Genomic DNA, 27,086 nt, shown 5'->3' with positions numbered 1-27,086 from the left:
CGTCCGTATGGCTGAAAAACAGTGAATTTACAGCGCATACACAGTGCTGATTTTGCACCTGTACGGTGAGGTTATGACCCTCACCAGTGCCTGCTTTGGAGCAGCAGTTAGCTACCCCTGTTCCTGCTCAAGGAGGCTCTTGCCTCAGCACAAAAGCATGAACCCACACAACTGTACATCGGTCAAATGAGTAGCCCTCTTGTGGGGCATCACATAACTGCACGTAGGGGAGAGAGAGAGCAGTGTGTAGTGTGCAGGGCATCACTCCTAGCACCACACTGTACATGAGAGGGAAAGGAAGCACTCCATAGCTCTTAACCTGTGACAAAAGCTGAAATGAGGCCTCTCCCAGTATAAAATTCAGCGCCCATTTTTCTGCAAGAGAAAAGTTCACGAAAATGTGACACTTGGCGCATTTTCAAGCATTTTCCCGTTTCGGGTTCGCCGCTTAAAAATATCCCAACCGACGCGTCAGTTGACTTCGCGGTAGAGTTATAAAGTGTTCCCCTAGTCATATCGGAGGTAATGACGCGAACACATTTCACGGCCCAAAATAGCAGTTTCCTAAATTTTAGGAGATGCTTCTGTTGGGCTCCCACTGGTCTTCTGACCATCTATCCTCATTGGGACCGCATCCAAAAATGCAATGTGGCCCAACTGTCAGATACTTTTTGTTGGTAGTCCCACCTTGACTTTACGCCTTAATTGAGTTCACTTCCTAGTATCCACCAACTTGCTAAGTGCGACGGGGGGACCTATATGATCTTGCTTTGAGCCTAGACATCCTCTTACCATACGAATTCCAGTGCCGACCACTTCCCGTCTGCGGGTGAATCTACCGTTCACATTGGCCATACAATGTCCGACCGTTTGCTACTTCAAAAAGAGAGTCTCAAAACAAATAAAATAAACCCCATTGGAAAGAAACCAACAACCAAGGTTAGCAGTTGCCACATCTCTGTGACATGGTTAATAACTGCCACGTCCTCGTGACAGATAGAGGTGCCCACCTTGTTGTTATATGCTGATGATATTGTGTTGATCTCTGACTCACCAGAGGGTATGCAACGACAGTTGGATGAATTACACAGTTTTGCAGATGATAGTGGATTTTTTGTAAACCTTTGTAAAAGTGGATCAGGAGATCAGCACCGACTTTCACATATGGTCAGGAGATTGTAGAGTATACAGATGCATACACTTACCTTGGGGTTGTCTTCACTGGGCTGAGGTTTTCTTTGGGGAGAGCAGCAGAGACTAGACTGACTAGAGCTTTTGCGGCCTTGGGAGGCTTGGAGAGGATGTGTTCGCAGGTTTAGTCCCAGGAACCTCGGACAAAGTTATGGCTCTTTGATACTTTAGTAGCCTAAGCTATGTTATATGCGGTGCAGATATGGGGACCTTCTGTAGGCCAAGATGGTTGGAGATGTATGGAGAGGCCCTTGGTATCTATGATCTCTCGACTGATCAGAGCCAAGGCCTCCGTGCCCCACGCTATCATTTGAGCAGAGCTAGCTGTCCCTCCTATGGAGATTGAGGCGCTTACCAGATCAGTCTCCTTTGTGCAGAGCTTGTGGGATACTACTAGAGACAGATATGCTAGATTGGCCCTTGAGTCTTCCAGACAGTTAGCTCTTCAGGGGGATACTTCATGCTGGTATGCACATATGACATCATGGTTTCAGATGCATGGCTTCACCATGGACAGGCTGACCCCTTTCCAGTACTCTCTTCAGACACCCTCGATGTCTCTTACATGGGTGGAGATTAGTAGACTCATTCGTTAGGACCTGATCCAGCTAGATACTAGGAGGACATGGATAGAGCCGCTACAAGAGTTGGGCACGAAGATGGCTTTCTATAGAGAGCATCTTCTGCACCTCATAGGAGATGGGTTTGTGATTCGACCCAGCTACATGGATACACATATGTCTCATGGTTTGCGGTGTGCCATTGGTCAGATATGCACATCCTCACATCAGCTGGAGAATGAGACTGGTAGATTCAGAGGGATACTAGCAGACAACAGGATATGCCGCTTATGCCAGCTAGAGCCAGAGACAGAGTTACATAACATATGTCATTGCACAGTGTACTATGAGATTCGGGGTTGTTTCCACTGCTTATTCAGAGAGGGTTTCGGTCCTTTCTCTAGGGTCATGAGTTATGAGGATCAGAGATGTCTTGGGCTATATCTACTTGAGTTACACAAATATAGACACTTTACTGGGGAGAGCTAGAGAGAGACAGTCCCAAAGACGGATTACATATTTCTTTTCACTAGATATGGGACAGCCAGAGGAGCAGCCATCACTGCAGAGCTCGGCCCACAGTCATTCGACCACTACTGGCACTCTGATCGACCGAGCACTGGAGCTGCGGAAATTCAGACGGCGACGATTGAGGAGAGGAGCTACACAACATCGACGGAGACTACAGCAAAGGATTCGAGCCATAGTCTCTCGACATTTAGAGTGCAGATGAGGATGGATTCTAGTACTAATAGTATTTTTGTTCTAGTCTTTTTGTACCCAGACATGGTATCAGATTCACAATTTTGTAGGTCTCATGGGTCATTTTGGCCTTTTGAAGACGTTAATATAACATTTCATTCTCTCTCTCTCTCTCTCTCTCTCTCTCTCTCTCTCTCTCTCTCTCTCTCTCTCTCTCTCTCTCTCTCTCTCTCTCTCTCTCTCTCTCTCTCTCTCTCTCAGGTTCAGCAGGCTCAGCAGCGCGCGTAGTTAGGGTTTCGCGCAGGTTCAACAGTGCGCATGTCACAAATCTGTGACGTGACTGCCCGGTACACACACAACCGCCCTGTCCTGCTGAATGATGACGTGGCTGTTGCGTACGGATAGGCCCGCAACATCCGGCCCCAATCACGGAAAGCTGACTGGGCAGCAGCGTACGAAAAAGCATAGCATGGCTGATTTTTGTCTATGCAACGAGAGAGAGAGCTTTTTTTTGGCTACGCAAAGACTGATGAAAATCTTACGCTATTGAGTTGCTTTATTGAACGCAAGTTGCAAGAGAGAGAGAGAGTTTTTTTTTTTTCTTTATTTTCATAAGCCTATTTTTAGAGGCAGTTTTTATGGAGAGTTTTTAAAAGCTTTTTGGGCTTTGCTTTTGGCATCCCTTGTAATCCCTTTAAATTAGTCTCTGGGCTCTCACTTCTCAGAGCATCTTGACGCAAAGTCTGAGAGTGAGTCCCGGTGACTTGCTTGTACTTTGAGTTGCAGATTAATACAAAAAGAAATACCGAAAGGGGCGCCAGTCTTTGGGGCCAATATCTCTAGGCACGGAACTCCGCCGAGCCAGTGTCGAATCAATTGTGAACTGTGAACTGTTTTGAAGTAATTATTTGTGTTGTTGCGGTAGATTCTTGACTTGGAGTGTCCAAGTCTATTACAGGGGGTATCAGAGCACGTGCCGATTTCTCTTCTACACGCGAGAATTATGGCCCGCCTCGGCCTACTCAGGCGGAGCTCAAAGAGATGGAGCGTCGACGATTGATCGGCGATGCAACAAAGATGATGCTCAATTTTGTGAAGGACCCAAAATTTGCAAAATATATGAGCGAGACCTCTTTTGATGAGGTGCACACACAGTGGTGGCAGACCACAGAGCCACCCCTCAAACTGGCTCTTAAGAAACCTCCTACTCCCAGGATGTACACAGAGCAAGAATTGGAAGAGGTGGTTGATGCACGAATTGCTCAGCTTTTTGACGCGCAAAACAAAGCTAAAAAGCACAATAAAAAGCAGAAGAAAGACACTGACTTCTCGGGTTATTTGGGTCGTCAGTCTACTTTTGAATCGGCAAGAAAGCAGAAGAAGCGTGTCAATTTGAAGGAGTACCCAGTTCTTCTTCTTCTTCTTCTTCTTCTTCTTCTTCTCTCTGACAGTTCTTCTAGCTCATCTGACTCGAGCAAAGAAGACAGAAAAGGCAAAAAGCGAAGCAAAAAGCAAAGCTTTGGAAAGGGCAAGAAAAAGGCAAAGAAGTCTAAATCTCGCCCCGTGGTTGACAGTTCTACAGAGGACTCGTCTTCAGATAGTTCGGACTCTGATGACAGCATCTTTTATGCAAAGAAGAAGAATTTTTATAAAGCCAACCAGTATGACTTTCTGGAAGACAAAAGCAAGAAAGTCCGAGAGTTTAAGGAAGGTGGACAATCAATTAAATTTGACACGTTTTCTGGTTATAGAGATGCTTCGAAGGCTTTGTCTTTTATACAACAGTTTGATATCGCTTTCTCTGGAGGGCGTTACTCAGAGCACTCTAAGATTCACAGGGCTGCCTCTTACTTTAAGAGGAATGCTCGAACTTGGTGGTCCATGCTTCTATTAAACAAGACAGCGCCAGTTAAATGGCTGAAATTCAAGAGGCTTTTTATTTCTTCTTGGCTGACTCGAGAGTATGAATGCGACATACGAACTGCTTGGAACCATCTTCGGATGACCAAGAAGGATACAGTGGATGCTTATTGCGAGAGATTCTGGAGCTCTTTTCTACCCGCCTCTTCATTTAAGAAGATCTCGTTCAAGGAACAGAGTGAGCGGTTTACCTTGGGTCTTCCTACAGAGATCCGAGATCACTGCTTGGAACAAAAGTCAGCTTCCATTCAAGAGTTGATGAGTCATGCGAAACGGGGTTTTGCCATTCACTCTGGCAGTCTGATCTACCCCACAGATGAGATCATGACGCAAAGAGCCGAACAGACTTCGAAAAATGAATGTAGAAAGAGAAAGATCAACCCAGAACAAACAGAAAGACAAGGATGTACGACCCAAGCTTACTCCTCAAGAGAGGGCTTCGGTCTATAAGATATTAGCGTTAATGATCAGCCATCGCTTGCGGCCGTTCTTACCAGATATTATTCATACTTCTCAGACAGGCTTTGTCATGGATCGATGCATCCTGGATAATATCTTCGCTTTTTATGAGGCAGTAGAGTGGGCGAGATCATCTTCTGAGCCTCTTGCTTTTTTCATCCTTGACTTCAAGAAAGCATATGATCGTGTTGAGTGGGACTTTCTTGAAGGAACTTTAGCCAGGATGGGTTTCCCTTCGAGATGGATCTCAGGCATTTCCGCTCTCTTCAGGACTGCCAGCAGTGCTATTACTATTGGTGGCCGTGTCAGTCGCAGTTTTGAGCTTTCTCGATCTGTCCGTCAGGGATGTCCTCTAGCAGCATATCTGTATCTGTTTGTAGGAGAGACTATGTCCGACTTTCTTCGTGCTCAGAGTCATGCATTTTGTGGCTTGACCATGCCAGTATCTACAGCTCCAGACCTTATCGATCAGGAATTAGCTGATGACACTATGCTCATGTATGCTATTTGCTAGCTGCTCTTGATGCTATGCGGGAGGCCCTAGAGGTTTTTTGCATTGCTAGTGGCGCACGCATTAATTGGCATAAATCCTATGGGTTACTGGTTGGCAGTGATGACATACCTACTTGGGGGGTAGCTGATGGTTTCACATGGCTACAACCGGGTCAGACATGCAGATATGTGGGCTTTCAGGTTGGATTTGATGTTACCTCTCAGCAGCAGTTTGCACCCGTACTTCAGTCTATTCGCACGAAGCTATGCCATTGGTCTTCACGTCATCTGTCGTTGGCTGGCCGTGCCTTGGTCGCCAACTAGGTCATTCTGGCTATAGTATGGTATACGGCTTCTTGCTGGATGTTACACTCTGGTGTGATAGCTCCGCTCCGCCGCTTAGTGCGGAACTTTTTATGGAGTGGCACAGATGGGACTACTGATACCCGTGCTCGAGTTTGCTGGTCCACGATTATTCGTCCTAGGTCAGAGGGAGGCCTGGGCATTATTGATCCAGAGTTACAGAGCCGCGCCCTTTTTACCAAGCTTATTGTTCAGGGTCTTTTTCCCGGACAAGAACCTTGTAAGCTGCTTCTTCAGGCCGCTCTTTGCGCAGTGACTCCACGACTCGGCACTAGAGATGGTGATACTTGGCAGACAGGGTATCGTTTTCTCTTTACTGATGCCCCCTTGTCCACCGCCTCCCTCTCACCCTTCATCCGATCGCTCCTTCAGATTTGGGTTTCCATGCGACGGGCTATCATACGCTCACCTCCCTCATGTCGTGAGGAGATTGAGCACCAGCCTCTCATTTGGAATGTTGCAGTTATTGATTCTTCAGTTGATCCACCCGTCAGCTTGGAGAGAGGACTCACATTGATTGGGCTGCCTGGGACACTGGCCCTGCTCCCTCTATGTGGTTGTTTCATGAGACACGTATGCTGAATGCTGATTTTGTGGCAGAACATTATGACATTGGTCGCGGGGTCTTGAGATTGATTCCGCGGTTTCTTCACAGTGGGATGCAGTCATGAGAGGCACGGTTCAGATGCCTCCCCATTGTGGCTGGGAAGGCCTCTTTGCTCAGAGCACTCTCTTATTAGCTCGTTTAGACACCATGCTATTCACAGTTGATACTGACCAGTCTCAGGGGATTCATGCTAGATTGACATATGATGCCACTTCTCCGCACCTTTCCCTTCCTGGAGCTTGATGGGAGGCCATCAGAGTGGTTGGGTCCCGCGGGAAGCGTCGTTGTGTTGACCCTCGTTTCGCTTCCGCTGATGCTGCACTTTGGAGGCTTTGGGTGTGGGAGGGTCGTGCCCTATCTCAGCTTTATTGGGACCCAGTCGAGTGGCATTGGCTTCACTCTCACCCCACCGGTGTACCTGTATCCTTCTTTGAGTACACTGTCAGGATTGGACGGTTAGCATTGATGAGACAGCGGCCAGAGCAGCCCACTCGTATGCGTTTCTGGTTACATTCAGGCCTCTCCCATGCCTATCTGCAGCAGTTTTGGTCCGCCATCTGGGATTTACATGTGGCTCGTCGTATTTCTTTTTTCATGTGGATGATTGCACATGCGGGACTTCCAGCTACTGGAGTCACCTGCACACTGTCTTTGGTCATGCTCAGCTTCCCATGTAGTGTGGCTTGCAGCTAGCTTTCTACTTAGCAGAGCAGGTGTTCAGCATGGATTTCTTACTTGGCGATTTGTCTCATGGTTGATGCCGATGCCCGGCCCCCATCTTTTCTACGAGGGCTCAGACACAGATCCAGCCTTTATGCTCACATCTGCTGGTTATCGGCGAGGTACTTTGGCTATGCTACCGCAGATTGCTTGGCAGGGGGATTCTCAGACACGTGATGATTGTTAGACAAAGTTGTTTTGGACTCCAAAATCCCACTCCTTGACAACAACCATTTGAGTTTGGTATGCAATTGCTTCCTTTGATCATCACTAGTATTACACCATGGAATGTTTGGAGAGCTCGTTGTCTCCACATTCTAAGTGCGGCTCCACAGCTCCTTCAGGATACCCTCACTGCCATTTGGCTGGACATCATTCATACCCTGATTTGGCAGTGGGATTCTTTCTCAGGTACATCTCGAGCAGCCGAGGCTCGCCGATTTGCCTTCCTTCGGCGTTGGGCACGATCCCCACTCTTCTTCACAGTTACAGGTGGCCAGATTACGTGGCATTATGTCCCTCCTCGGTGGTTTCTCCTCCACTCATCACACAGACCACCATGAGATTGTTCTAGTCGAGTTGTCACTATAGTGGCTCTCCTCCTTGCATTTAGCTTGTACACCCCACGTGATAGGCTATTTTGGCATCCGCTGGGGATTATACTGTACTCAGTAATATATAGCCTTGACTTTTTCCAAAAAAAAAAAAGAGAGAGAGAGAGAGAGTTACCCTCACTGCCATTTGGCTGGACAACATTCACACCCTGATTTGGCAGTGGGATTCTTCCTCAAGTACATCTCGAGCAGCCGAGGCTCGCCGATTTCCCTTCCTTCGGCGTTGGGCACGATCCCCACTCTTCTTCACACTTACAGGTGGCCAGATTACGTGGGATTATGCCCCTCCTCGGTGGTTTCTCCTCCACTCGTCTCACCTACCACCATGAGATTGTTCTAGTCGAGTTGTCACTATAGTGGCTCTGCTCCTTACATTCAGCTTGTACACCCCATGTGATAGGCTATTTTGGCATCCGCTGGGGATTATATTGTACTCAGTAATATACAGCCCTGACTTTTCCCAAAAAAAAAAGGACAGAACCATTGTACTCGATGTAAAACTTAAGGGCGAGTCTGTCCCTATTGTATCGGCTTCGGCCATTTCTAAATTAATGAAATCCAGTTTGTTTGTTTACTCGATCTTTTTGAAAGAGTTGAGTGATGAGGATAGGACGAATATGTCTGAACTTGATAAAGAATGCCAAGATTTTCTCCACGCTCATGCCGATTGCTTCTCAAAGGGCCTGCCAGGCGAGTTACCACCCGCTCGTCTTGAAGATCATACCATTGATCTAATACCTGGAAGCACACCATTGGAACAAGCCACCTTACCGTGTGAGCTGAGCCCAGAACGAAGAAATTATGAACCAAGTGAAAAACCTCTTGGAAAAGGGTCTTATGTGTATCGATTATAGAGCTCTCAACAAAATCACCATCAACAACAGATTTCGGATTCCTAGAATCGATGATATACTTGACCGACTTTAAGGATCCTCGTGCTTTAGCAGGATTGACTTGAAAAGTGGATATCATCAGATCCGAATCGCGCCGGGAGACATCTGCAAGACAGCTTTTCGGACAACTTTTGGGTTATTTGAGTTTTTTGTGATGCCTTTTGGCCTAACCAATGCTCCTGCGACATTTAACCGGATGATGGACATGATTTTTCGAGAGTACAAACTATTCGTTGGCACTTTCTTTGACGACATCATAGTTTTCTCCAAAGATGAGGCAGAACATAGAGAACATCTGCTACAAGTCTTTCAGGCATTACGAGATCACAAGTGATTAATGCGAAGAAAAGTGAATTTTCCTACCAGAGATACACTTTTTGGGACACATTGTGTTAGCAGCAGGAGTGCAGATGGATCCGGCCAAGATAGACACTATCCGTGATTGGCCCGATTTGAAGAATGTCCATGAAGTTCGAAGCTTCTTGGGTTTGTGTTCGTACTACAGGCGGTTCATTAGAAAGTTTGCAGAGGCTGCTTTCCCTTTGCATATTTTGACACAGAAAGGAGTCCCTTTCTCGTGGGAACCCATAGAGGTGACTGCCTTTTAGACATTGAAAGAGAAATTGACTACGGGACCAGTTTTGACTTTGCCGGACTTGCAGAAGTCATTTGAAGTATATTGTGATCCTTGTGGTCGTAGTTTGGGTACGGTCCTAATGCAAGAAGGCCATGTCATTGCTTACAAGAGCCGATTGTTCTCAAGGCCAGAATTGACAACACAGATTTATGAAAAAAGAGCTTTTGGCGGTTATCCATGCTCTTACTCAGTGGCGGCACTACCTACACGGAGCAGATTTTACTGTCTTCATAGACCATCAGAGTTTACGCTACTTCTTGTCACAGAAGCAGCTATCGGAAAAGCAGATGCAGTGGGCGAACATCTTGTCACAGTTTCACTTCCAAATTGTCCATTTGTAGGGACAAAATAATTTGGTGGCAGATGCTGTCTCGGAAGCCGTTGGTTCTGGTCATTTCCGCGATACATCATAGGAGCTTCGAGGATATGGTCAATCAGTATGCCACGGATACAGATTTTGCAGACATTTTCACACGGATACAGGATGGAGAGACAGTAGTGGGATATTCCATTCGGGATGGCTACTTGATGTGGAAAACCATGTTGTGCGTTACACAGCCGTTGAGGGAAAAGGTTATGACCGAATGCCACTGTCCGCCTTTTACGGGTCACTGCAGCATTGCTACCACCTTGAAAGGGGTAGAGAGATACTTCTTTCGGCCGAGACTCAAGAAGGATGTGGATGAGTTTGTGCGCCGTTGCTTGGTATGCCAGAAGGTCAAGTTTGACAGGCATAAAGCACAAGGATTGTTACAGCCTTTGCCCATAGCTACCCGCCCATGGGAAAGTATTGCAATGGATTTCATTTTTGATCTCTCTCGAGAACACAGAGTGGTCACGATGGTATCTGACTGTTATTGATAGATTTAGCAAGCAAGCTCATTTCATTCCAGTGAAGAAATTAGTCAAGCCGGATCACTTAGCGAGAGTGTTTGTGGCCCAGATTTTCAGATTACATGGCATGCCTGACACGATTGTTTCCGACAGGGACCCTAGATTTATGAGTTTGTTTTGAAAGGCAATTTGGGAGAACATTGACACGCGGTTGCAGTTCTCGTCATCTTTCCACCCACAGACTGACGGGCAATCTGAGATTGCCAATTCAGTGGTTTTAGATTTATTGAAGTCTTATATCTCGGATCAGAAGACTCAATGGGAAAAGTATCTACCTTTGGTGGAATTTGCCTACAACGATACGATACACTCTTCGACGGGGAAGGCGCCATTTGAGATTATTGAAGGTGCTGCGAAGGTTCCACCCTTCCTAAGCACGAAAGATAAGATTTTTGAAGTCGATGAGTACACGCGCGACTTAGACACGGCTTTTGCCAAGGTCTGCGAGGCTTTGCAGAAATCTCAGAAAAGACAGAAAAAGGTAGTGGATCCCCATTGTTGCGATTTGAAATTGAAGGAGAATGATTGGGTGCTCTTAGGTTTTGAGAAGGCACGCCTGAGAAAGAAGAAGGGAAAGGAGAGCTTTTTCCAAAGCTTAGTATGAGATACTACGGACCTTTCCAGATCTCCGAAAAGATCAATGATGTCTCCTTCCGATTGAAACTGCCCGACACTTGGAGGATTCACAATGCATTTCATGCGAGTCTCTTGAAGCCTTTTAAAGGTGACGTGCCCGAAGATGGGGAGCCTGATGAGCAACCCGAAGTGGAAGAAAACGAAGAGATCCTTGTTATTGAACAGATATTGGCACATAAGGACAGAAAGAATAAGGGTAAAGTAAGAAGGCGGTTCTTGGTTAAATTCAAGAACTATCCTGCATTGGATGCGAAGTGGATGGAGGAGAAGGACCTAGCAGATACTCCTCAGATTGTGAAACTTTACCTTGAAGCTTTTGATTTAGCATAGTCTACTCCAAATGGAACCCGAATTCAGCTTGGCCGGAGATTGGGTGCAGTGGGTTGCACAAGAGGGGAGTTACTTCGCTCCTTTGTCACACATGCCTTGAATTTTTGAATACTAGAGTCACTGATATCTCTTTGAGCTTCAGGGATACTGAGAGCTGACAGTGTTCTATTGTATGACTTTATGAAATGGAATACCGGATAATATGAAACTGATTTGTTCTTGACTTGTTTAAGTGCAGGAACTGATAGACGAAATGACTGCAACATTTTGGTCTGAATGATCTCAATAGACATGGTTGCAATAGGGATTAGTCAATCGGGAATCTATGAGGTCTTGAGTGGATCTAGATGCTATTGCTAATTGCATTGCGGATAAATCATGGTCTGAGATCCGAATGAATGTTGAATGTGATTTGTCATGTGATGTTCTGTGATGTCAAGTGATGTCTTGCGATGTCATGTGATGTGACTGTCGATTGGTACATGTGCTAGATGTGTGTTCGTAGTGCGTCGGTACTAACAGTCAGTGTCTGCTAAGACAATTTATGGCCTCTGTTTGTTTTGCAGGCGTAATCGAGGGCGACCACAATGCTTTCAAGAGGGGGGTATGTCACAAATCTGTGACGTGGCTGCCCGATACACACACAACCGCCCTGGCTGTTGAATGATGATGTGGTTGTTGCGTACGGACAGGCCCGCAACATCCGGTCCCAATCACGGAAAGTTGACTGGGTAGCAACGTATGGAAAAGCATAGCGTGGCTGATTTTTGTCTACGCAGCGAGAGAGCTTTTTTTGTCTACGCAAAGGCTGATGAAAATCTTATGCTTGCGAGAGAGAGAGAGAGAGAGAGAGAGAGAGAGAGAGAGAGAGAGAGAGTTTTTTTCTTTATTTTCATAAGCCTATTTTTAGAGGCAGTTTTTATGGACAGTTTTTAAAAGCTTTTTGGGCTCTGCTTTTAGCATCCCTTGTAATCCCTTTAAATTAGTCTCTGGGCTCTCACTTCTCAGAGCATCTGGACGCAGAGTCTGAGAGTGAGTCCCGACGACTTGCTTGTACTTTGAGTTGCAGATTAATACAAAAAGAAATACCGAAAGGGGCGCCAGTCTTTGGGGCCAATATCTCTAGGTACGGAACTCCGCCGGGCCAGTGTCGAATCAATTGTGAACTGTGAACTGTTTTGAAGTAATTATTTGTGGTGTCATGGTAGATTCTCGACTTGGAGTGTCCAAGTCTGTTACAACGCATAGTTAGGGTTTCGTGTAGGTTCAACAGACCCAACAACGCGTGTAGTTAGGGTTTTGCGCAGGTTTAGCAGGCTTAGCAGCGCTAGCAGGTTCAATGTTTTCTCTCTCTCAGAAGCGCGCGCGCGTAGTTAGGGTTCGCGCAGGTTCAGCAGGCTCAGAGCAAAACGCGCAGACGCAGGACAGAGCACGCAGGTTACAAGGCAGCGTGCATGTCGCCACACCTCGTTAGCTAGATCTTTAAGGTCTCTTGGGATAGTTTCCTTAAAACTCTCTTCTTCTTCTTCTCTCTCCCTAACTTTGCGAAGGTCTGCTCAGCCCTGCTTGCACGTGCTCAAATACACAAACAACAAAAAAACAGGGAAAATAAAAAAATTCAAAAATTCAGAAAATCAGTTTTTTTTTGCATTTTTGGGGAATGTTCAGAATATTTGAAAATCTTTGGGAAATTGCAAGATTGTAGGCTTGATGTGGAGAATACATGTATGTATCATGTAGGCCTAGTGTGGTTCTCTCTTGACTGCAAGAACCCCTCCCCTCCTCTCGCTTTTGGCGTCTATCCAGCATGAGGAAGTATAATGACAAAGCTGACCCTTTAGAGGATGCCATTTAAAAGTGCAAAGAGGAAATGGCTGAGACAATTAAACAGATTAACCGCAACGTCTTGGGCACAATAAAAATGCTCGAAGAACACGTGCTAGTCTAAGAAGGCAAGATAACCACACTCGAAGATCGTGTGACGGTCCAAGATGAAGAGATTGCATCTCTCAAGAAGGAGCTTGCCGAGGTGCGATCACGAAACACACTTGAAGAGGGAGAATTACAACCTTTAGTAATAGAAGAACTCAACACGATCAAAGAGCAAGTGCGGGTCATCAAAGAGCTGGAAAAGAGCAGCACAGAGAGATGACGACTTCTTGGGTGGATGTTATCACAAAGACTCAACGGAAAGCGAATGAGGTAGAGAAATGGATCGAGGTAGCCAAGAAAGGAAAAGGTAAGGAAACAACGTCTACACCCACCATTATTAACCTGACATCAGAAGAGGAGCAAAGAAGACGTGTGCGCCCTTACATGTGAGAATTTGCGGCCTTAAAGACAGATAAGGTGGACGAAGAGGTGAAAGGGGTCAATGAGCTGATGCACACGAGAGCCTGGAGAGTGGGCCATAAGAAAAATGGAAGCAATGGGGAAACCTCGAAAGAAAGGGCACTCATCCTTCGTTTCCCTCCATCGAAGCGAAGGAATTTTTGAAGAAGAGACCAACTCTTAAGAAGACGGGCATCTTTCTTAGGGATGACCTTACCCTCTCGCAGATCGCTCATATGTAGAAGGTAATGCCGGAGATTAGAGCGGCAAGGGAAAAAGGTTAGATTTCCTTTTACCAAGATGGAAGAGTGGTGATATTGAAGCGATGCTCCACATGACGCTGTGAGACCTAAGGGACCACATTCAAAGTTGCTACCTGGAATTGCAATGGATCTATGCCCCTTGATGTGGGTGCTTTTGAGGATAGTTTTATTGGGAGAGACATTATTTTTTACTTTGAGACACATCAGGCCCCTGGTCAGTCCATGCCTCACGTTAATGGGTACAGATGGGAGAGCTTGCAGACAAGAGACACGATGAGAGCATAGAGGGCGGGGCTCAGGAGGAGTGACAGTGTTATTCACGGAGGAGTTGCAGCCAGTGATACATATAGCCCGCAGGGATGAACAAGCTAGGTACATGTGGGTGAGATTGAGAGCTGGGATAGACAGATACCTCTACATTTCTATTTGCTACTTTCCCCCAAGTACGTCAGTATACCACCACCCAAAGGACAGTTTTGGATGATGACATATGAGAGTTCTCTAGAGATGGTGACATTATCATCCTAGGGGACTTCAATGCTAGGACTGCCCATCACCAGACAACATTTTATGATACTTCAGAGGAGATGTTGAGGGAGTTGGATGTTGCAAAGACCGGCCTGTCTAGACTATCACAGGATGTGGAGTATAGTGAGTATGGTCGACACTTGGGTTTTACATGCTTCCCATACTGACATGGAGCCAGCACAATGGATTATGTCATGGCACAGTCGAGCTTCATCTCTAGTATCCAGGATCTCACGGTTGGACCGAGATCTATTGGTGTGGCAGTGGATCATGCCCTTGTGTCGATGACCATCTCTTTCCAGTTTAGTGTAGCACACAGGCCACGGGTAACAACCCCTACTCACTACACCTTCATGCAGTAGACAGACTGTGTATACATAGATGGGATCTATAGACGCCTTTGCATTGAGGAGCCAGTGTGACCTTTGGAGGAGCTTACTACTATAGTGACACTGACATTACATGATGCAGTAGCAGAGGCATACCCACACACCTAACCTACGCATAGACGGTGTTCTGAGAGCATGCCCCAGAACAGCTCGTATGATGAGGAATGCCCGAGACAAGAGCCAGACTTCAGAAGGAGTTGCTTTTGGGAGACATCACTCATAGAAAGTCACAGATTGACTTCCGACGTCTAGTGCGGCGGAAGAAGAGGGCATTTTTGGCTCGACTAGAGCAGGATCTCTACCAGCTATTCTTGAGTCATGACTCACGTGAGGCATGTCGACTCTTTCATGAGCGCCCCCCCCTCTTGCCATCACCTCTACAGAGGGCTGGGGCCAGTACACATTATCTTTGTACACAGTACCTAGACAGCCGCCCCTTCCTGACCCCCATGATCCATGTCCCCCACACACGTGCTTTTTTCACTGCTGAGATGGTGAAAAAGGCAATTGATAGAATGAGGACTGGGAGAGCATAGGATCATGATGGCCTAGTGGCTGAGCATTATATACATGCCAGGGATCTACTCTCAGTGAAACCAGCCCGTGGGGCAGTAGGCTTTGGCTTTCACCCGAAATTCTTTACTTTAAACACACACAGAGAGAACGTGCGAAGGAAACCTATGACGGTAATTAACACTTAGGTACACACACGGCTCGGGAGCTAGAATGCCCCGAGCAGACGTCGACAACCTGTAGGCCCCAAAATTGGCGCCCCTTTCGGTATTTCTTTATACTTTGAGAGGGTAAATTACAAAGTAGAGTCTTGGGAATCCTTTACCAGTATCCCACTAGACACCACCTGTTTTGGCCAAATTTTGGCAGCATAACAGCCCCAAAACTTGCGTGAAACCAATTCCCTTGCTGGAACTCACTTCCACTGGCATAAACCCTCTGAATCTTGCCCAAAAACAGTAAATTCAGCACGCTGTATTTACTGGTTTTTGCCCTGTTTTCAGCCCCAGACAGTCCTCTAACTGCCCTCTGCCAATGGGGCACTATTCTCAATGATTCTGGCGTCCATATGGCTGAAAAACGGTCAATTTACAGCACATACACGGCGCTGAAGACGCACCTGTACGGTGAGGTTATGACCCTCACCGGTGCCTGCTTTGGAGTAGCAGTTAGCTACCCCTGTTCCTGCTCAAGGAGGCTCTTGCCTCAGCACAAAAGCATGAAACCACACATCTGTACATCAATCAAATGAAGAGCCCTCTTGTGGGGCATCACATAACTGCACGTAGGGGAGAGAGAGAGAGCAGTGTGTAGCGTGCAGGGCATCACTCCTAGCACCACACTGTACATGAGAGGGAAAGAAAGCACTCCATAGCTCTTAACTTGTGACAAAAACCAAAATGAGGCCTCTCCCAGCATGAAATTCAGCGCCCATTTTTCTGCATAAGGCAAGTGTATGAAAATTTGCCACTTGGCGCATTTACAAGCATTTTCCCTAAATTTTAGGAGATGCTTCCGTTGGACTCCCACTGGTCATTTGACCATCAATGTCCACTGGGACCGCATCCAAAAATGCAATGTAGTCGAGCTGTCGGGTACTTTACTTTGGTGACCCCACCTTGACATTGTACCTTTATTGAGTTCACTTCCTAGTATCCACCAACTTGCGAAGTGCGACAGGGGGACCTACATGATCTTGAACTGAGCCTAGACATCCTTTTACTTTACGAGTTCCAGCAAGTCTGCGGGTGAAACTACCCTTCACATTGGCCATACAATGTCCGACCATTTGCAACTTCAAAAAAAGGGTCTCAAAAATTTATAAAAAATCAATGGAAAGAGACCAACAACTAAGGTTAGCAGTTGCCACGTCCTCGTGACATACCCCCCTCTTGAAATCGCAAACGTTCTCGATTGCAGACCATAAATACATGCAACTGAGGATCTTGTGTTGTTAGCACTCTTTTATCATCGCATGTATCTGCAAGAAAGGTCGTAACACATAGATACAATTGACTTAATGAGACCTTTACACTTTTGTCATTTCCATCTATTACACTAAATTCATATGTACATTTGATGTGCTAGCTCTATCATTACCCCTCCTTTGCACACGTTGGGTTGGGGCATAAGTAGGCTGTAACCCAAAGACCTCAAGGTAAATCTACAATACATTTGGTGACTCTGACAGTTCATGCTCTTCCATCCACTTTCCATCCATAGGTGGATAGTTCTTGAACTTCACCACATAGCATCTTGCAACTTGTCCCTTAACTTTTACCTATGCAAGAGGCTCTTGTCTCTACAAACGAGCATAATTCCACAACACTGTAGCGTACTACCCATGACCAAGTAAGCTCAAATTTCAAGATGATTTACCAATGCGTCAAAGAATCCAAGCAATCGTCTTAGAGAATCTGCAACCGGCCTGTTCAATCCAAAAAGGGCAGTAGACTTTACTTCAAACCTTGATTTACCTTTCACCCATTATTAGTCGTCTATTCTACCTGTACTTTCAAGACACAACAAAGGGGAGAGGGATATAGGCTGCTAGATTGCACCTGTATGAGTAGACCGACACTAGATTGGCCCCTAACTTAGGCGCCCCTTTCAGTATTTCTTTATTGCTTAAAAGAGGGAATAAACATTGTGGTTCCCTACAAGCTGCCCCGCACAAGCTCGGCTGAATTTCAACTGTTCCAGCCCGATTTCAGCAGCATAACTGTACTAGGACCCTTCACAGTCAGTATTCCCACGCATTGACTGACTTTCCCGATGCATACGAGCACTTTACAAAACCTGGCGAGAATCTGCAGCACGCTGAATTCTCTATTTTCTGCCCCGAAAATGCGCCAGATCACCTGTACAGCGGTCCACTCGCGTCCCCGAACCTCTTGGGGGTATTAGGGACCGTTTAGGGCCAAAACCCTAAACCTGCAAAAATACACAGCAGGCTGTAATTTACTGTTTCGGGCTCCGTCTCGCGTGCCGGTCGCATTCGTAGCAAGTCCTCGAGCTCTCGCACATGTAGGGCTACTTGCCCTTTGAATCGGACGAGATTTCTAGCATGAAACCTCTCCGAATTCACCTGTACCTGCAGGGGATTAGCCGCTAGCTAATCCAGTACTTGTGCAAGAGGCTCTTGCCTCGGCAATCGCGCATGAACCCACACAACTGTACATTGGTCAATTGAAAAGCCCACTAGAGGGGCATAACATACTGCCATAGAGGAGAGAGAGGGCAGTGCGTAGCGTGCAAGGCATCACTCCTGGCACCGCACTGTACATAGGAGGGAAAGCATGCACTCCATAGCTCTTAACCTGTGACAAAATCTGAAAATGAGCCTCTCCCAGCTTCAAATTCAGCGCCACTTCTTGTTGCATGAGGAAAGTGCACCAGAAGGTGCCACTTCGCACATTTATAAGCATTTTCCCGTTTCGGGGTTGCCGCCTAAAAATCTCCCAACCGGTTGCCCAGTTGACTTCACGGCAGAGTAAGAAAATGTTCTCCTTGTTATTCCGGAGGTAATGACGCAAACACATTTTCAGGTCCCAAAATAGCAGTTCCCTAAATTTTAGGAGATGCTGCCATTGTATCTTTCTAGGTCATCTGACCCCCTTTGTACATTGCAGCCACACCTAAAACTGAAATGTAGCCTCTGTAGCAAAGGATTCCACTTTGGCTTGTCAATGACCCCACTTTGGCTAACCATAGTCCTTGTCCAACCTTAGTGCTCTCTTGCCCTCAGGCCTGGACTCCCTCTGGACAGTTCAACACTAGCTATGCAATGCAGGGCAGTTAGATTTCCCGAGGGGTGTTTCCAAAAAGTGAAAGTAAATAGATAATAAGAAAGAAATCAACAAAAAGGATAGATAGTAGTCACACGCTGGTGACAGAATCGGCAAGCAGCGTGTCACCTGGCACACCCACGTCACTCTTGTAGGAGATCTAGTGGCCAATCTACCACCGTGAGACCTCTCCCTATCTCATCTTGGTTCATACTTGCAAACCCTAAAAACGCAATAGAAAATCAGCCCTAATTTGACTACTTTTTGGCAGGGCAAAGATGCGGAATTTCCTGTCTGTCTTGTGAAGAGGAACCCTCTTCCATTATGCCCTTCACTGTGTCGGCCATAGTGTAATCCCGCGTTCCTGTACTCTGTGTCTTTACCCAAAACAACTGAGGCTCACTTCTTGAGGAAAAAGTGATTGATATCCCGGCAATGGAACCTTGAAACCGGCCCCTGGGGCGGTAGGCTTTGGCTTTCACCCGAAATTCTTTACTTTAAACACACACAGAGAGAACTTGCGAAGGAAACCTGTGACGGGAATTAACACTTAGGTACACACACGACTCGGGAGCTAGAATGCCCCGAGCAGATGCCGACAACCTGTAGGCCCCAAAATTAGGGTCCCTTTCGGTATTTCTTTATACTTTGAGAGGGTAAATTACAAAGTAGAGTCCTGGGAATCCTTTACCAGTATCCCGCTAGACACCACCTGTTTTGGCCAAATTTTGGCAACATAACAGCCCCAAAACTTGCGCGAAACCAATCCCCCTGCTGGAACTCACTTCCACTGGCTCTGAATCTTGCGCAAAAACAGTGAATTCAGCATGTTGTATTTACTGGTTTTTGCCCTGTTTTCAGCCCTAAACAGTCCCCTAACTGCCCTCTGCCAATGGGGCACTATTCCCAATGACAGTCAAGTTACAGTGCATACACAGCGCTAAAAACGCACATGTACGGTGAGGTTATGACCCTCACCGGTGCCTTCTTGGAGTAGCAGTTAGCTACCCAGCACAAAAGCATGAAACCACACAGCTGAAAATCAGTCAAAATGAAGAGCCCTCTTGTGGGGCATCACATAACTACACGTAGGGGAGAGAGAGCAGTGTGTAGCGTGCAGGGCATCACTCCTAGTACCACATTGTACATGAGAGGGAAAGAAAGCACTCCATAGCTCTTAACCTGTGACAAAAACCAAAATGAGGCCTCTCCCAGCATGAAATTCAGCGCCCATTTTTCTGCATGAGGCAATTTGCCACTTGGCGCATTTACAAGCATTTTCCCTAAATTTTCGGAGATGCTTCCGTTGGACTCCCATTGGTCATCTGACCATCAATGCCCACTGGGACCGCATCCAAAAATGCAATGTAGTCGAGCTGTCGGGTACTTTCCTTTGGTGACCCCACCTTGACATTGTACCTTTATTGAGTTCACTTCCTAGTATCCACCAACTTGCGAAGTGCGACGAGGGGACCTACATGATCTTGAACTGAGCCTAGACATCCTTTTACTTAACGAGTTCCAGCAAGTCTGCGGGTGAAACTAACATTCACATTGGCCATACAATGTCCGACCATTTGCAACTTCAAAAAGAGGGTCTCAAAAATTAATAAAAAATCATTGGAAAGAAACCAACAACTAAGGTTAGCAGTTGCCACGTCCTCGTGATACTCAGAGCTTCTAGCAGTGATGTTCAACCATGCCATGTGTGAGGGCTTGCCTGATACTTGGAGTTTGTGTACTATTGTACCTATCTTCAAATCAGGAGACCCTATGGAGCTTGAGAATTATCGTACTATCATGATTGGACACACATTGGCAGGGTTGTATGCCTCCATTCTTGAGCAGCAGTTGAGTAGATGGGCAGAGAGGGAGGGAATATGCGTAGCCGGGCAGGCAGGGTTCAGGAGAGGTTTTTCTACTCTTGACCATATCCTCACACTCAAAGCCATTATTGAGGGCAAATCACATGGGAGACGGATCTATTGTAGCTTTGTGGACTTTCTCAAAGCATTTGACACATCACCTAGAGCTAGATTGATGCGCAGACTAGAGGAGATGGGTGTACCCTCAGAGCTCATTTGGGGGATCATGGCATTATACAGGTCAGTAGCGGGGCATGTACGCACCTCAGAGGGTTTATCTACACTAGTTCACTCCACTATTGGGGTGAAGTAGGGCTGCCCACTCTCTCCTACTCTATTTGGTATGCATGTGGATGAGGTTTCTAACTATATTGAGAGAGACGGTGATAGAGGTGCACAGTTGGCAGGGACATGGATTCCACTATTGTTATATGCTGATGATATTGTGTTGGTCTCGGACTCTCCGGAGGGGATGCAACGTCACCTGGATGCTTTGTATAGGTTTGCCCATGAAATTGGTTTGTCTGTCAACCTTGGTAAAACCAAGGTTATGGTGTTTAATACCACCCCATAGTGGATCAGGAGGCCAACACCCGCATTCACATACGGCCAGGAGACAATGGAGTATACAGATGCTTACACTTACCTTGGGGTGGTCTTTAGTGGACCAACATTTTCATTGTGGAGAGCAGCAAAGACTAGACTGACTAGAGCCCATGCAGCATTGGGAAAATCGGAGAGGATGTGTTCATAGGTTCAGTTTTAGGAGCCTCGGAACAAGCTTTGGCTCTTTGATACTTTGGTAGCTTCCGCATTGCTCTATGGAGCTGAGATATGGGGACCTTCATCGGATCATTATGGGAAGTCGGGTCGTACTGATGGATGGGGGACATGGAGAAGCCTTTGGTCTCTATGATCTCGTGGCTCATTAGAGCCAAGGCTTCAATCTCATGTGACATTATCCGAGCAGAGCTAGCTGCCCCCCTACTAGTAGTTGAGGCGCTCACCAGATCAGTCTCCTTTATACACCGCTTGTGGGAACTTCCTAGAGATAGATAAACCCGCCCAGCACTTGAGTCCTCTCGACAGTTAGCCATGCAGGGAGATACGACATGCTGGTATGGGGAGATGACGTCATGGTTTCAGGCACGGGTTTAGCATAGACAGATTGCCCCCCTTCCAGTACTCATTGGATGCACCCTCTCTGACTCTCACTCAGTCCGAGATCACGAGGCTTATCTGCCCTATGTCACATGGAGCCTGAGACAGAGTTGCACTATACATGCCACTGCCCAGTCTACTATGAGATACGAGGCTGCTTCCAGTGTTTGTTTAGAGAGGGCTTTGGACCACTCTCGAGAGTCATGGGGTACGAGGACCAGAGATGCCTGGGTTTGTTTTTGCTCGAGTTGCGTAGACATAGAGAGCGCCTGATGAGAAGAGAGGCTAGCCAGTCCCAGAGAAGGATCACAGACTTCTTTAGAGCAGACACTTGACAACCAGAGGAGTTGCTACCACAGCAGAGCCCACATTCTCCTCGCACTAGAGGCACACTGATTGACCAAGCGACCGAGCTGAGGAGATCCAAATGCCCACGACTACGGAGAACTACACAACATCGACGGAGGCTGCATCAGAGGGTTCGGATTACTTTGGCCCAACATGCACAATGCCCAGTCAGATCATTGACCATGGAGGAGATTGATGAGATCTGCCAGCAATCGATGCTGGATCTCTTGTGATTTAGCTCTTTCTGAGGATACACCCACATTGTGTTGTATTAGCTCCTCCCCCCATTCACCTCACACCCCACGCATATCCTACACATTAGCCCTAGTTACATGATGTCCCACACTAGCCCTAGTTACCACCAACGACAAATGCCACGTAGAGGTGTAGTGGAGTAGTTCCATATTGTACGACTGGGAAAAGCAATCAATACCCAGTGTTGACACCTACAAATAGGACCTGTTAATCTCATTTTAAAACTCGTGTCTTGACTCTTGACACTTACGTCTCTTGCACTATATCACTCAGGAGAGCCCAATGTTGATCCTTTGTATCATTTGTACTTATCAAGCCAGAACTCGATTTCAAGTTGTCAACCATCCTAGAGTTTTGTAACCTTGTGTCTGAATCTAAATTTGAACCAATTGTATCCAATTACACTGTGAACTATATTCAGTAATCTGAACTGCATTATGAGTTATCTCATTCAGTGTCTCATAGTTTGAACTTGTCGATTTGTTTCGGTGTAGTCACTTGTTTGAAGTGTGATGCCAAGTCATTTGAATGTGTTTGTCCAGTATCTGGTTTACGCTTTGTCTGAATTCTATACCATCTGATGATTTGACCTTTGGTATCTGAACCTGATTAGCTCATTTGATCATCTGACATCTGAAGTCTGAACTATTCAATTACTTTGAGTCTAACTCTAGAATAGCTCTCAAGCTCCAGCTTATTCCATTTTGGTGATTACGGTGTGAGCTAACGCTCTTGACAAGAACAAGTCTCCCAAGTTAGGACTCAGAATTAATCAGCTATGCACAATGCGTGTACGACGTCCAACACGAGGAAGGAGAACCGTCAGACCATTCATTGAAGAGGAGAATCACGTTACTACTATTGCGGAAGAATCAGAACAGGACTGAAGGACCTTCAACCACGTTCTCAGGGTGAGAAGACAGAAGTAGACCCAAGAATCAGAGATGCTGACACACATCAAGCTTCTGAACTCAGGAGAAGGCATTTAGAGAGGACTGAGAGACATTCTCACTCACACAGTTCTCGACATTCCGTTGGAAAGGGCAAGGCTAAGGTCACGATTGATTCCAATATACAGGGAGACATAAGCACAGATAGTCTGAATCGATGACAAAATGTCGTAAAGGAAAGGTGCCAGAAACAGTAACAGAGACAGTTGATGATTACCATGTCAAACCAAGGCATCGAGAGATGGAAACTGATCACCATGTCAAACCCAGACGACAGGGGACAGAAGCTGAGTACCATGACAAATCCAGACGATGGAGAAAGACCAATGACCTGAAAATCGCTTTCCGGCCATTCAGAGGCAGCAGAAGGGATGACCATGATGTCCATATCCAAGCCTTCAAACCATATGCTGACCTCAAGGACATTGACGAGGATGATTGGGCAGAATAATTTCCACAGACATTGAAAGATGCAGCTAGGAAGTGATACTATCATTATCCAGGATGTAAGCTCAGGACGTACAAAAAACTGAAGGAAGCCTTTATATTGGAGTATAGTGAGAACCTAGGGGATGAAGACATCCTCTGTGAGTTAAATGAGATTCAGCAGGGCAAACTGAAACCGGCCCGTAGACTCGCTAAAGGGCGGTAGACTTTAGCTTTCACCTGATCCTTACACTCTTAAACTTTATGACACAAAGGAACTTCACGGATAAGCCTGCGACTGGAGATTACACTTCAAACGAAACTCGGCCTGGGAATGATAGAGGAGGGGGTAGTAGGGAAGAGGATGGCATGAGGGAAGGGTGTAGGGAGCTGGGTTGAGGAGAGGCTGAGGTGAGAGGAGTGGGGCAGGAGAGCATCGCTGAAGTAGAGCGAGTCAGCTCACCTGGCTTTTTAACATACTTCTCTTTAGAGCTGCAGAATTGTGCACCTGAGCTGACTTTTTATAGATAGATGAGGATGCTTCTGACATTGAGGGTGAAAAGGATGACTTGTTTCAAAACCTATTGCTGTTTCTACCAGCAGAAGAATTGGTGAGACAAAAAAAAAATTCATCGACATTGCCCACTAATTGTACCATCAGTTTTACCTGCTAATGTTACCATTTCCTCAAGGTTCTTTTGAAGAGTTTCTGCCATTGTTGGGCAGGATTTTGGCAAACTGTTGTTAAGTTCTTTGTAGTATTCTGAAAAACATGTAATACATAATTTTGGTCGGCAGACAAAGCTTAAACGAGTTTCCAGACCAAAATCAAGTATAGCTAGTATCCCGCTCAATGCACTTATCACTTGGTGATGATAATTGTGAAGCCTTCACTTTCTGGTACTATAATTCAAGTTCGGTCTATTAATGCAGCATACTGCATTTTTATTGGGATTATGTTTCCAACTGCGTTTTTTCAAAAGACTCTCAAGACTGCCTGTCATACAAATGTTGTGAATGCAAAGACATTATTTGGCATATGTAAAGACATTATCTGGCAAATGCACTAACTTAGGAATTTGGATATTTCAGGACCTGCCATCCAGAGACAAGAATGCAGGGTCTCAAGAAAGGCAAGACCTTGAAACTTTGTCAAATTTTTTAGCACCTGCTCTTGTTTGAGGTTGAACATTCCTTTTTAATTTGTGAATTTCTAGTGAACTTCAAAGTTTTATCCAATTGTTATAAATTGTGACACTGTCTAAATTAAATCACAGTATATGTTTATCAACCAAATCTTAAGCTAAAATATGCAACAGTGAAAGTTCATCTTCGAAAGTGGGTGTGGGAGCCTCTGCTACGGGGACGAGATCAGCTGCTGATATTGGCATCCATGTGGGGGAGAAAGATATTGAAGACTCGATCCACTCTATCAGACAAGAGGAAGAAAATAAGGGGAGCAAGGCTACCTTACAACATGAAAGTTTGACAGCTGCCCCTGAAGAAAACATCAATACTCCTCATGTTCCAAGGATCACTCACAGATATTCTCTCACGGACATCATTCTAAAAGGATGGCCATCCTTCCAGCATTCTAAGGTCAGACCTGCACACTTAATAATAACAAGATGAGTTATTCATAAAGAGTAACCATTTCACAAATTTTCTGTATTAAATCACCTACAAAAAAAACAGCATGGTTGACTACACCATTTGAAAGAAATTGGGTTCTAGTTACTACATTTGAATACCAATTATGTTTATGCAAGTTTGTCTGGTGTGCATTGATATATTCTTGAATGTGTATTCTTGCAAAAAACATCTCCTTTGGATGTCTCCATCACTCAACTCATCAGACAATCTCATGATGAAGTGACATTGTCCACTAGATATCATCGTTATGCCAATTCTGATTGAAAAATGAAGTGTCTTGTTGAAAAATGGCTGATGTGCGGAGTCTAATTACTCTGTAACTGATGCATCTCATCACGTGTCTATGAAAGATGCTCCAATTGGAATGAATGGAGAAAGAAAGCAAGCAAAAGAAAATTTATAACATCTTATGAGAAAGGGAAAGAGAAAGGAAGAAAGAAAGAAAGCTATATTAACATCTACTAGAGGCTGAAATCAGCCTATGAGATATCAAATGTACATGATTGTGTCCTTTTGCTATCCAGACAAAAGGACAAAGATACAAAATTATAATGCTACAAACTCACTGAAAATCGGGAAGAGTGAACGTGGTTGAAGAGACATACTGTCAAAGGGGCTAGTATCTCTGTTTAAATCAAATGCTCACTCTGCATACCTGTGTAGTCTGTTGATTGTCCAAGCTGCAAGTGTCAGATGGCGCACTTCACCATGTAGGCTGTGAAGAAAGTTGAGATTGTTGGGTGTTGCTCTAGTGGCTCTACGATCGATGGCTATCCACAAGTATGTGTTGCAATCACTCTACATAGTCATGCCATATGCTGGGTCCTCAATAGGGGTGGTCGGGTAGGGCTCTCTAAGCAGCCTTCATGTTGTGGCTCAATCTCTACTTACGAGCAGGTGGTATAGCTCAAGTGCATGTGCCTCCTTGAAGGCACCAGTTTACCGTGTGTGGTGGCCTTCATCGGACCTCAGGTCTCTCTCTATGTGATCTTCTCTAATGCTCTCTAGGCCTATGCTCGACACTCCTCATCATACCATCTGTTTTGGGGCTTTGTCCTGAGTGGGGGTCAGCTACTGTGTATAGTGTGTGGAAAACTGTTGATGGATGAAATGTGCAAGACTGAGGATATCTGGCTAGTGAGGGTGGATAATGGGGTGTCTGAGTCTAGGTGTAACTCAGCTACCGGTGATTTATATGCCCTCATGCACCTAGGATGCATAGACACGTGCTAGCTCGTGTATGGAAGGAATGGTAGTGTGGTGTGTGTACGTGGGCGGTGTGTGTGAAATGGGTGAGCCAAAAAATCATACCGCTAGATACGTGTGGTCAGCTCCAAGAGATGAAATGAAATGATATATTAACGACTTTAAAAGGCCAAAATGACCTGTGAGACCAAGCTGTTACAACATAGTGAATCTGATACCATGTCCAAATACAAAAAAGGATCTAAAACAAAATACTACTACAAGCTGGGACTGTATGGATGTGCTAGCTAATACAAAAGGTACAGAAGGTGTGGTACAATGGAAGAAGGGGGGGAAATGGTGAGGATCCATCCCCATCTGTACTCTTGACGCCGAGAAAGTACGGCTCGAATCCTCTGTTGTAGTCTTCGTCGATGCTGTGTAGCTCCTCTCCTCACTCGTGGTTATCTAGATCTCCCTAGTTCCAATGCTCGGTCTATGATAGTGCCAGTATTGGTAGTGTGAGTGCGGATAGAGCGCTTCAATGGTGGCTGCTCTTCTGGCTTCTCCTCTGGCTGTCCAATATCTAGTGTAAAGAAATCCGTAATGTGTCTCTGGGACTGTCTCTCTCTAGCTCTCCTCAGTAAAGTCTCTCTATGCCTATGTAACTCAAGTAGATACAGTCCAAGACATCTTTGATCCTCATAACTCATGACCCTAGATAGAGGCCCAAACCCCACTCTGAATACACAATGGAAACGGCCACGTATCTCATAGTACACTGTGCAATGACATATGTAATGTAACTTGTCTCTGGCTCTAGATGACATAAGTGGCATATCCTTCCATCTGTTGGTATCCCTCTGAATCTACCAGTCTCAATCTCAAGCTGATGTGAGGATGTGCGTATCCGA

At 45.8% G+C, this 27,086-nt stretch overlaps 1 protein-coding gene and 1 pseudogene across 3 annotated transcripts in view; both read left to right on the top strand.

Annotated features, from left to right (window-relative positions):
- Positions 1-27,086, top strand: part of LOC147460895 (putative potassium transporter 17) — a 129,329-nt gene that overhangs the window by 12,308 nt on the left and 89,935 nt on the right. For 2 of the 3 annotated variants that reach the window (XM_086508595.1, XM_086508594.1), the window contains exons 2-3: positions 24,427-24,467; positions 24,654-24,933. In XM_086508595.1, the coding sequence (XP_086364721.1) occupies positions 24,427-24,467; positions 24,654-24,933 (321 nt within the window). Of the gene's footprint in view, positions 1-24,351; positions 24,468-24,653; positions 24,934-27,086 lie in introns of those variants that run through there. The other variant, XM_086508592.1, reaches the window with a different exon arrangement.
- LOC147460898 (uncharacterized) lies at positions 1,302-23,069 on the top strand (annotated as a pseudogene).

Source organism: Adiantum capillus-veneris, chromosome 3, assembly GCF_014529385.1.
Source record: "Adiantum capillus-veneris isolate H3 chromosome 3, ASM1452938v2, whole genome shotgun sequence".
NCBI classification, from domain to species: Eukaryota; Viridiplantae; Streptophyta; class Polypodiopsida; order Polypodiales; family Pteridaceae; genus Adiantum; species Adiantum capillus-veneris.
This window is presented reverse-complemented; position numbering and strand designations above follow the sequence as displayed.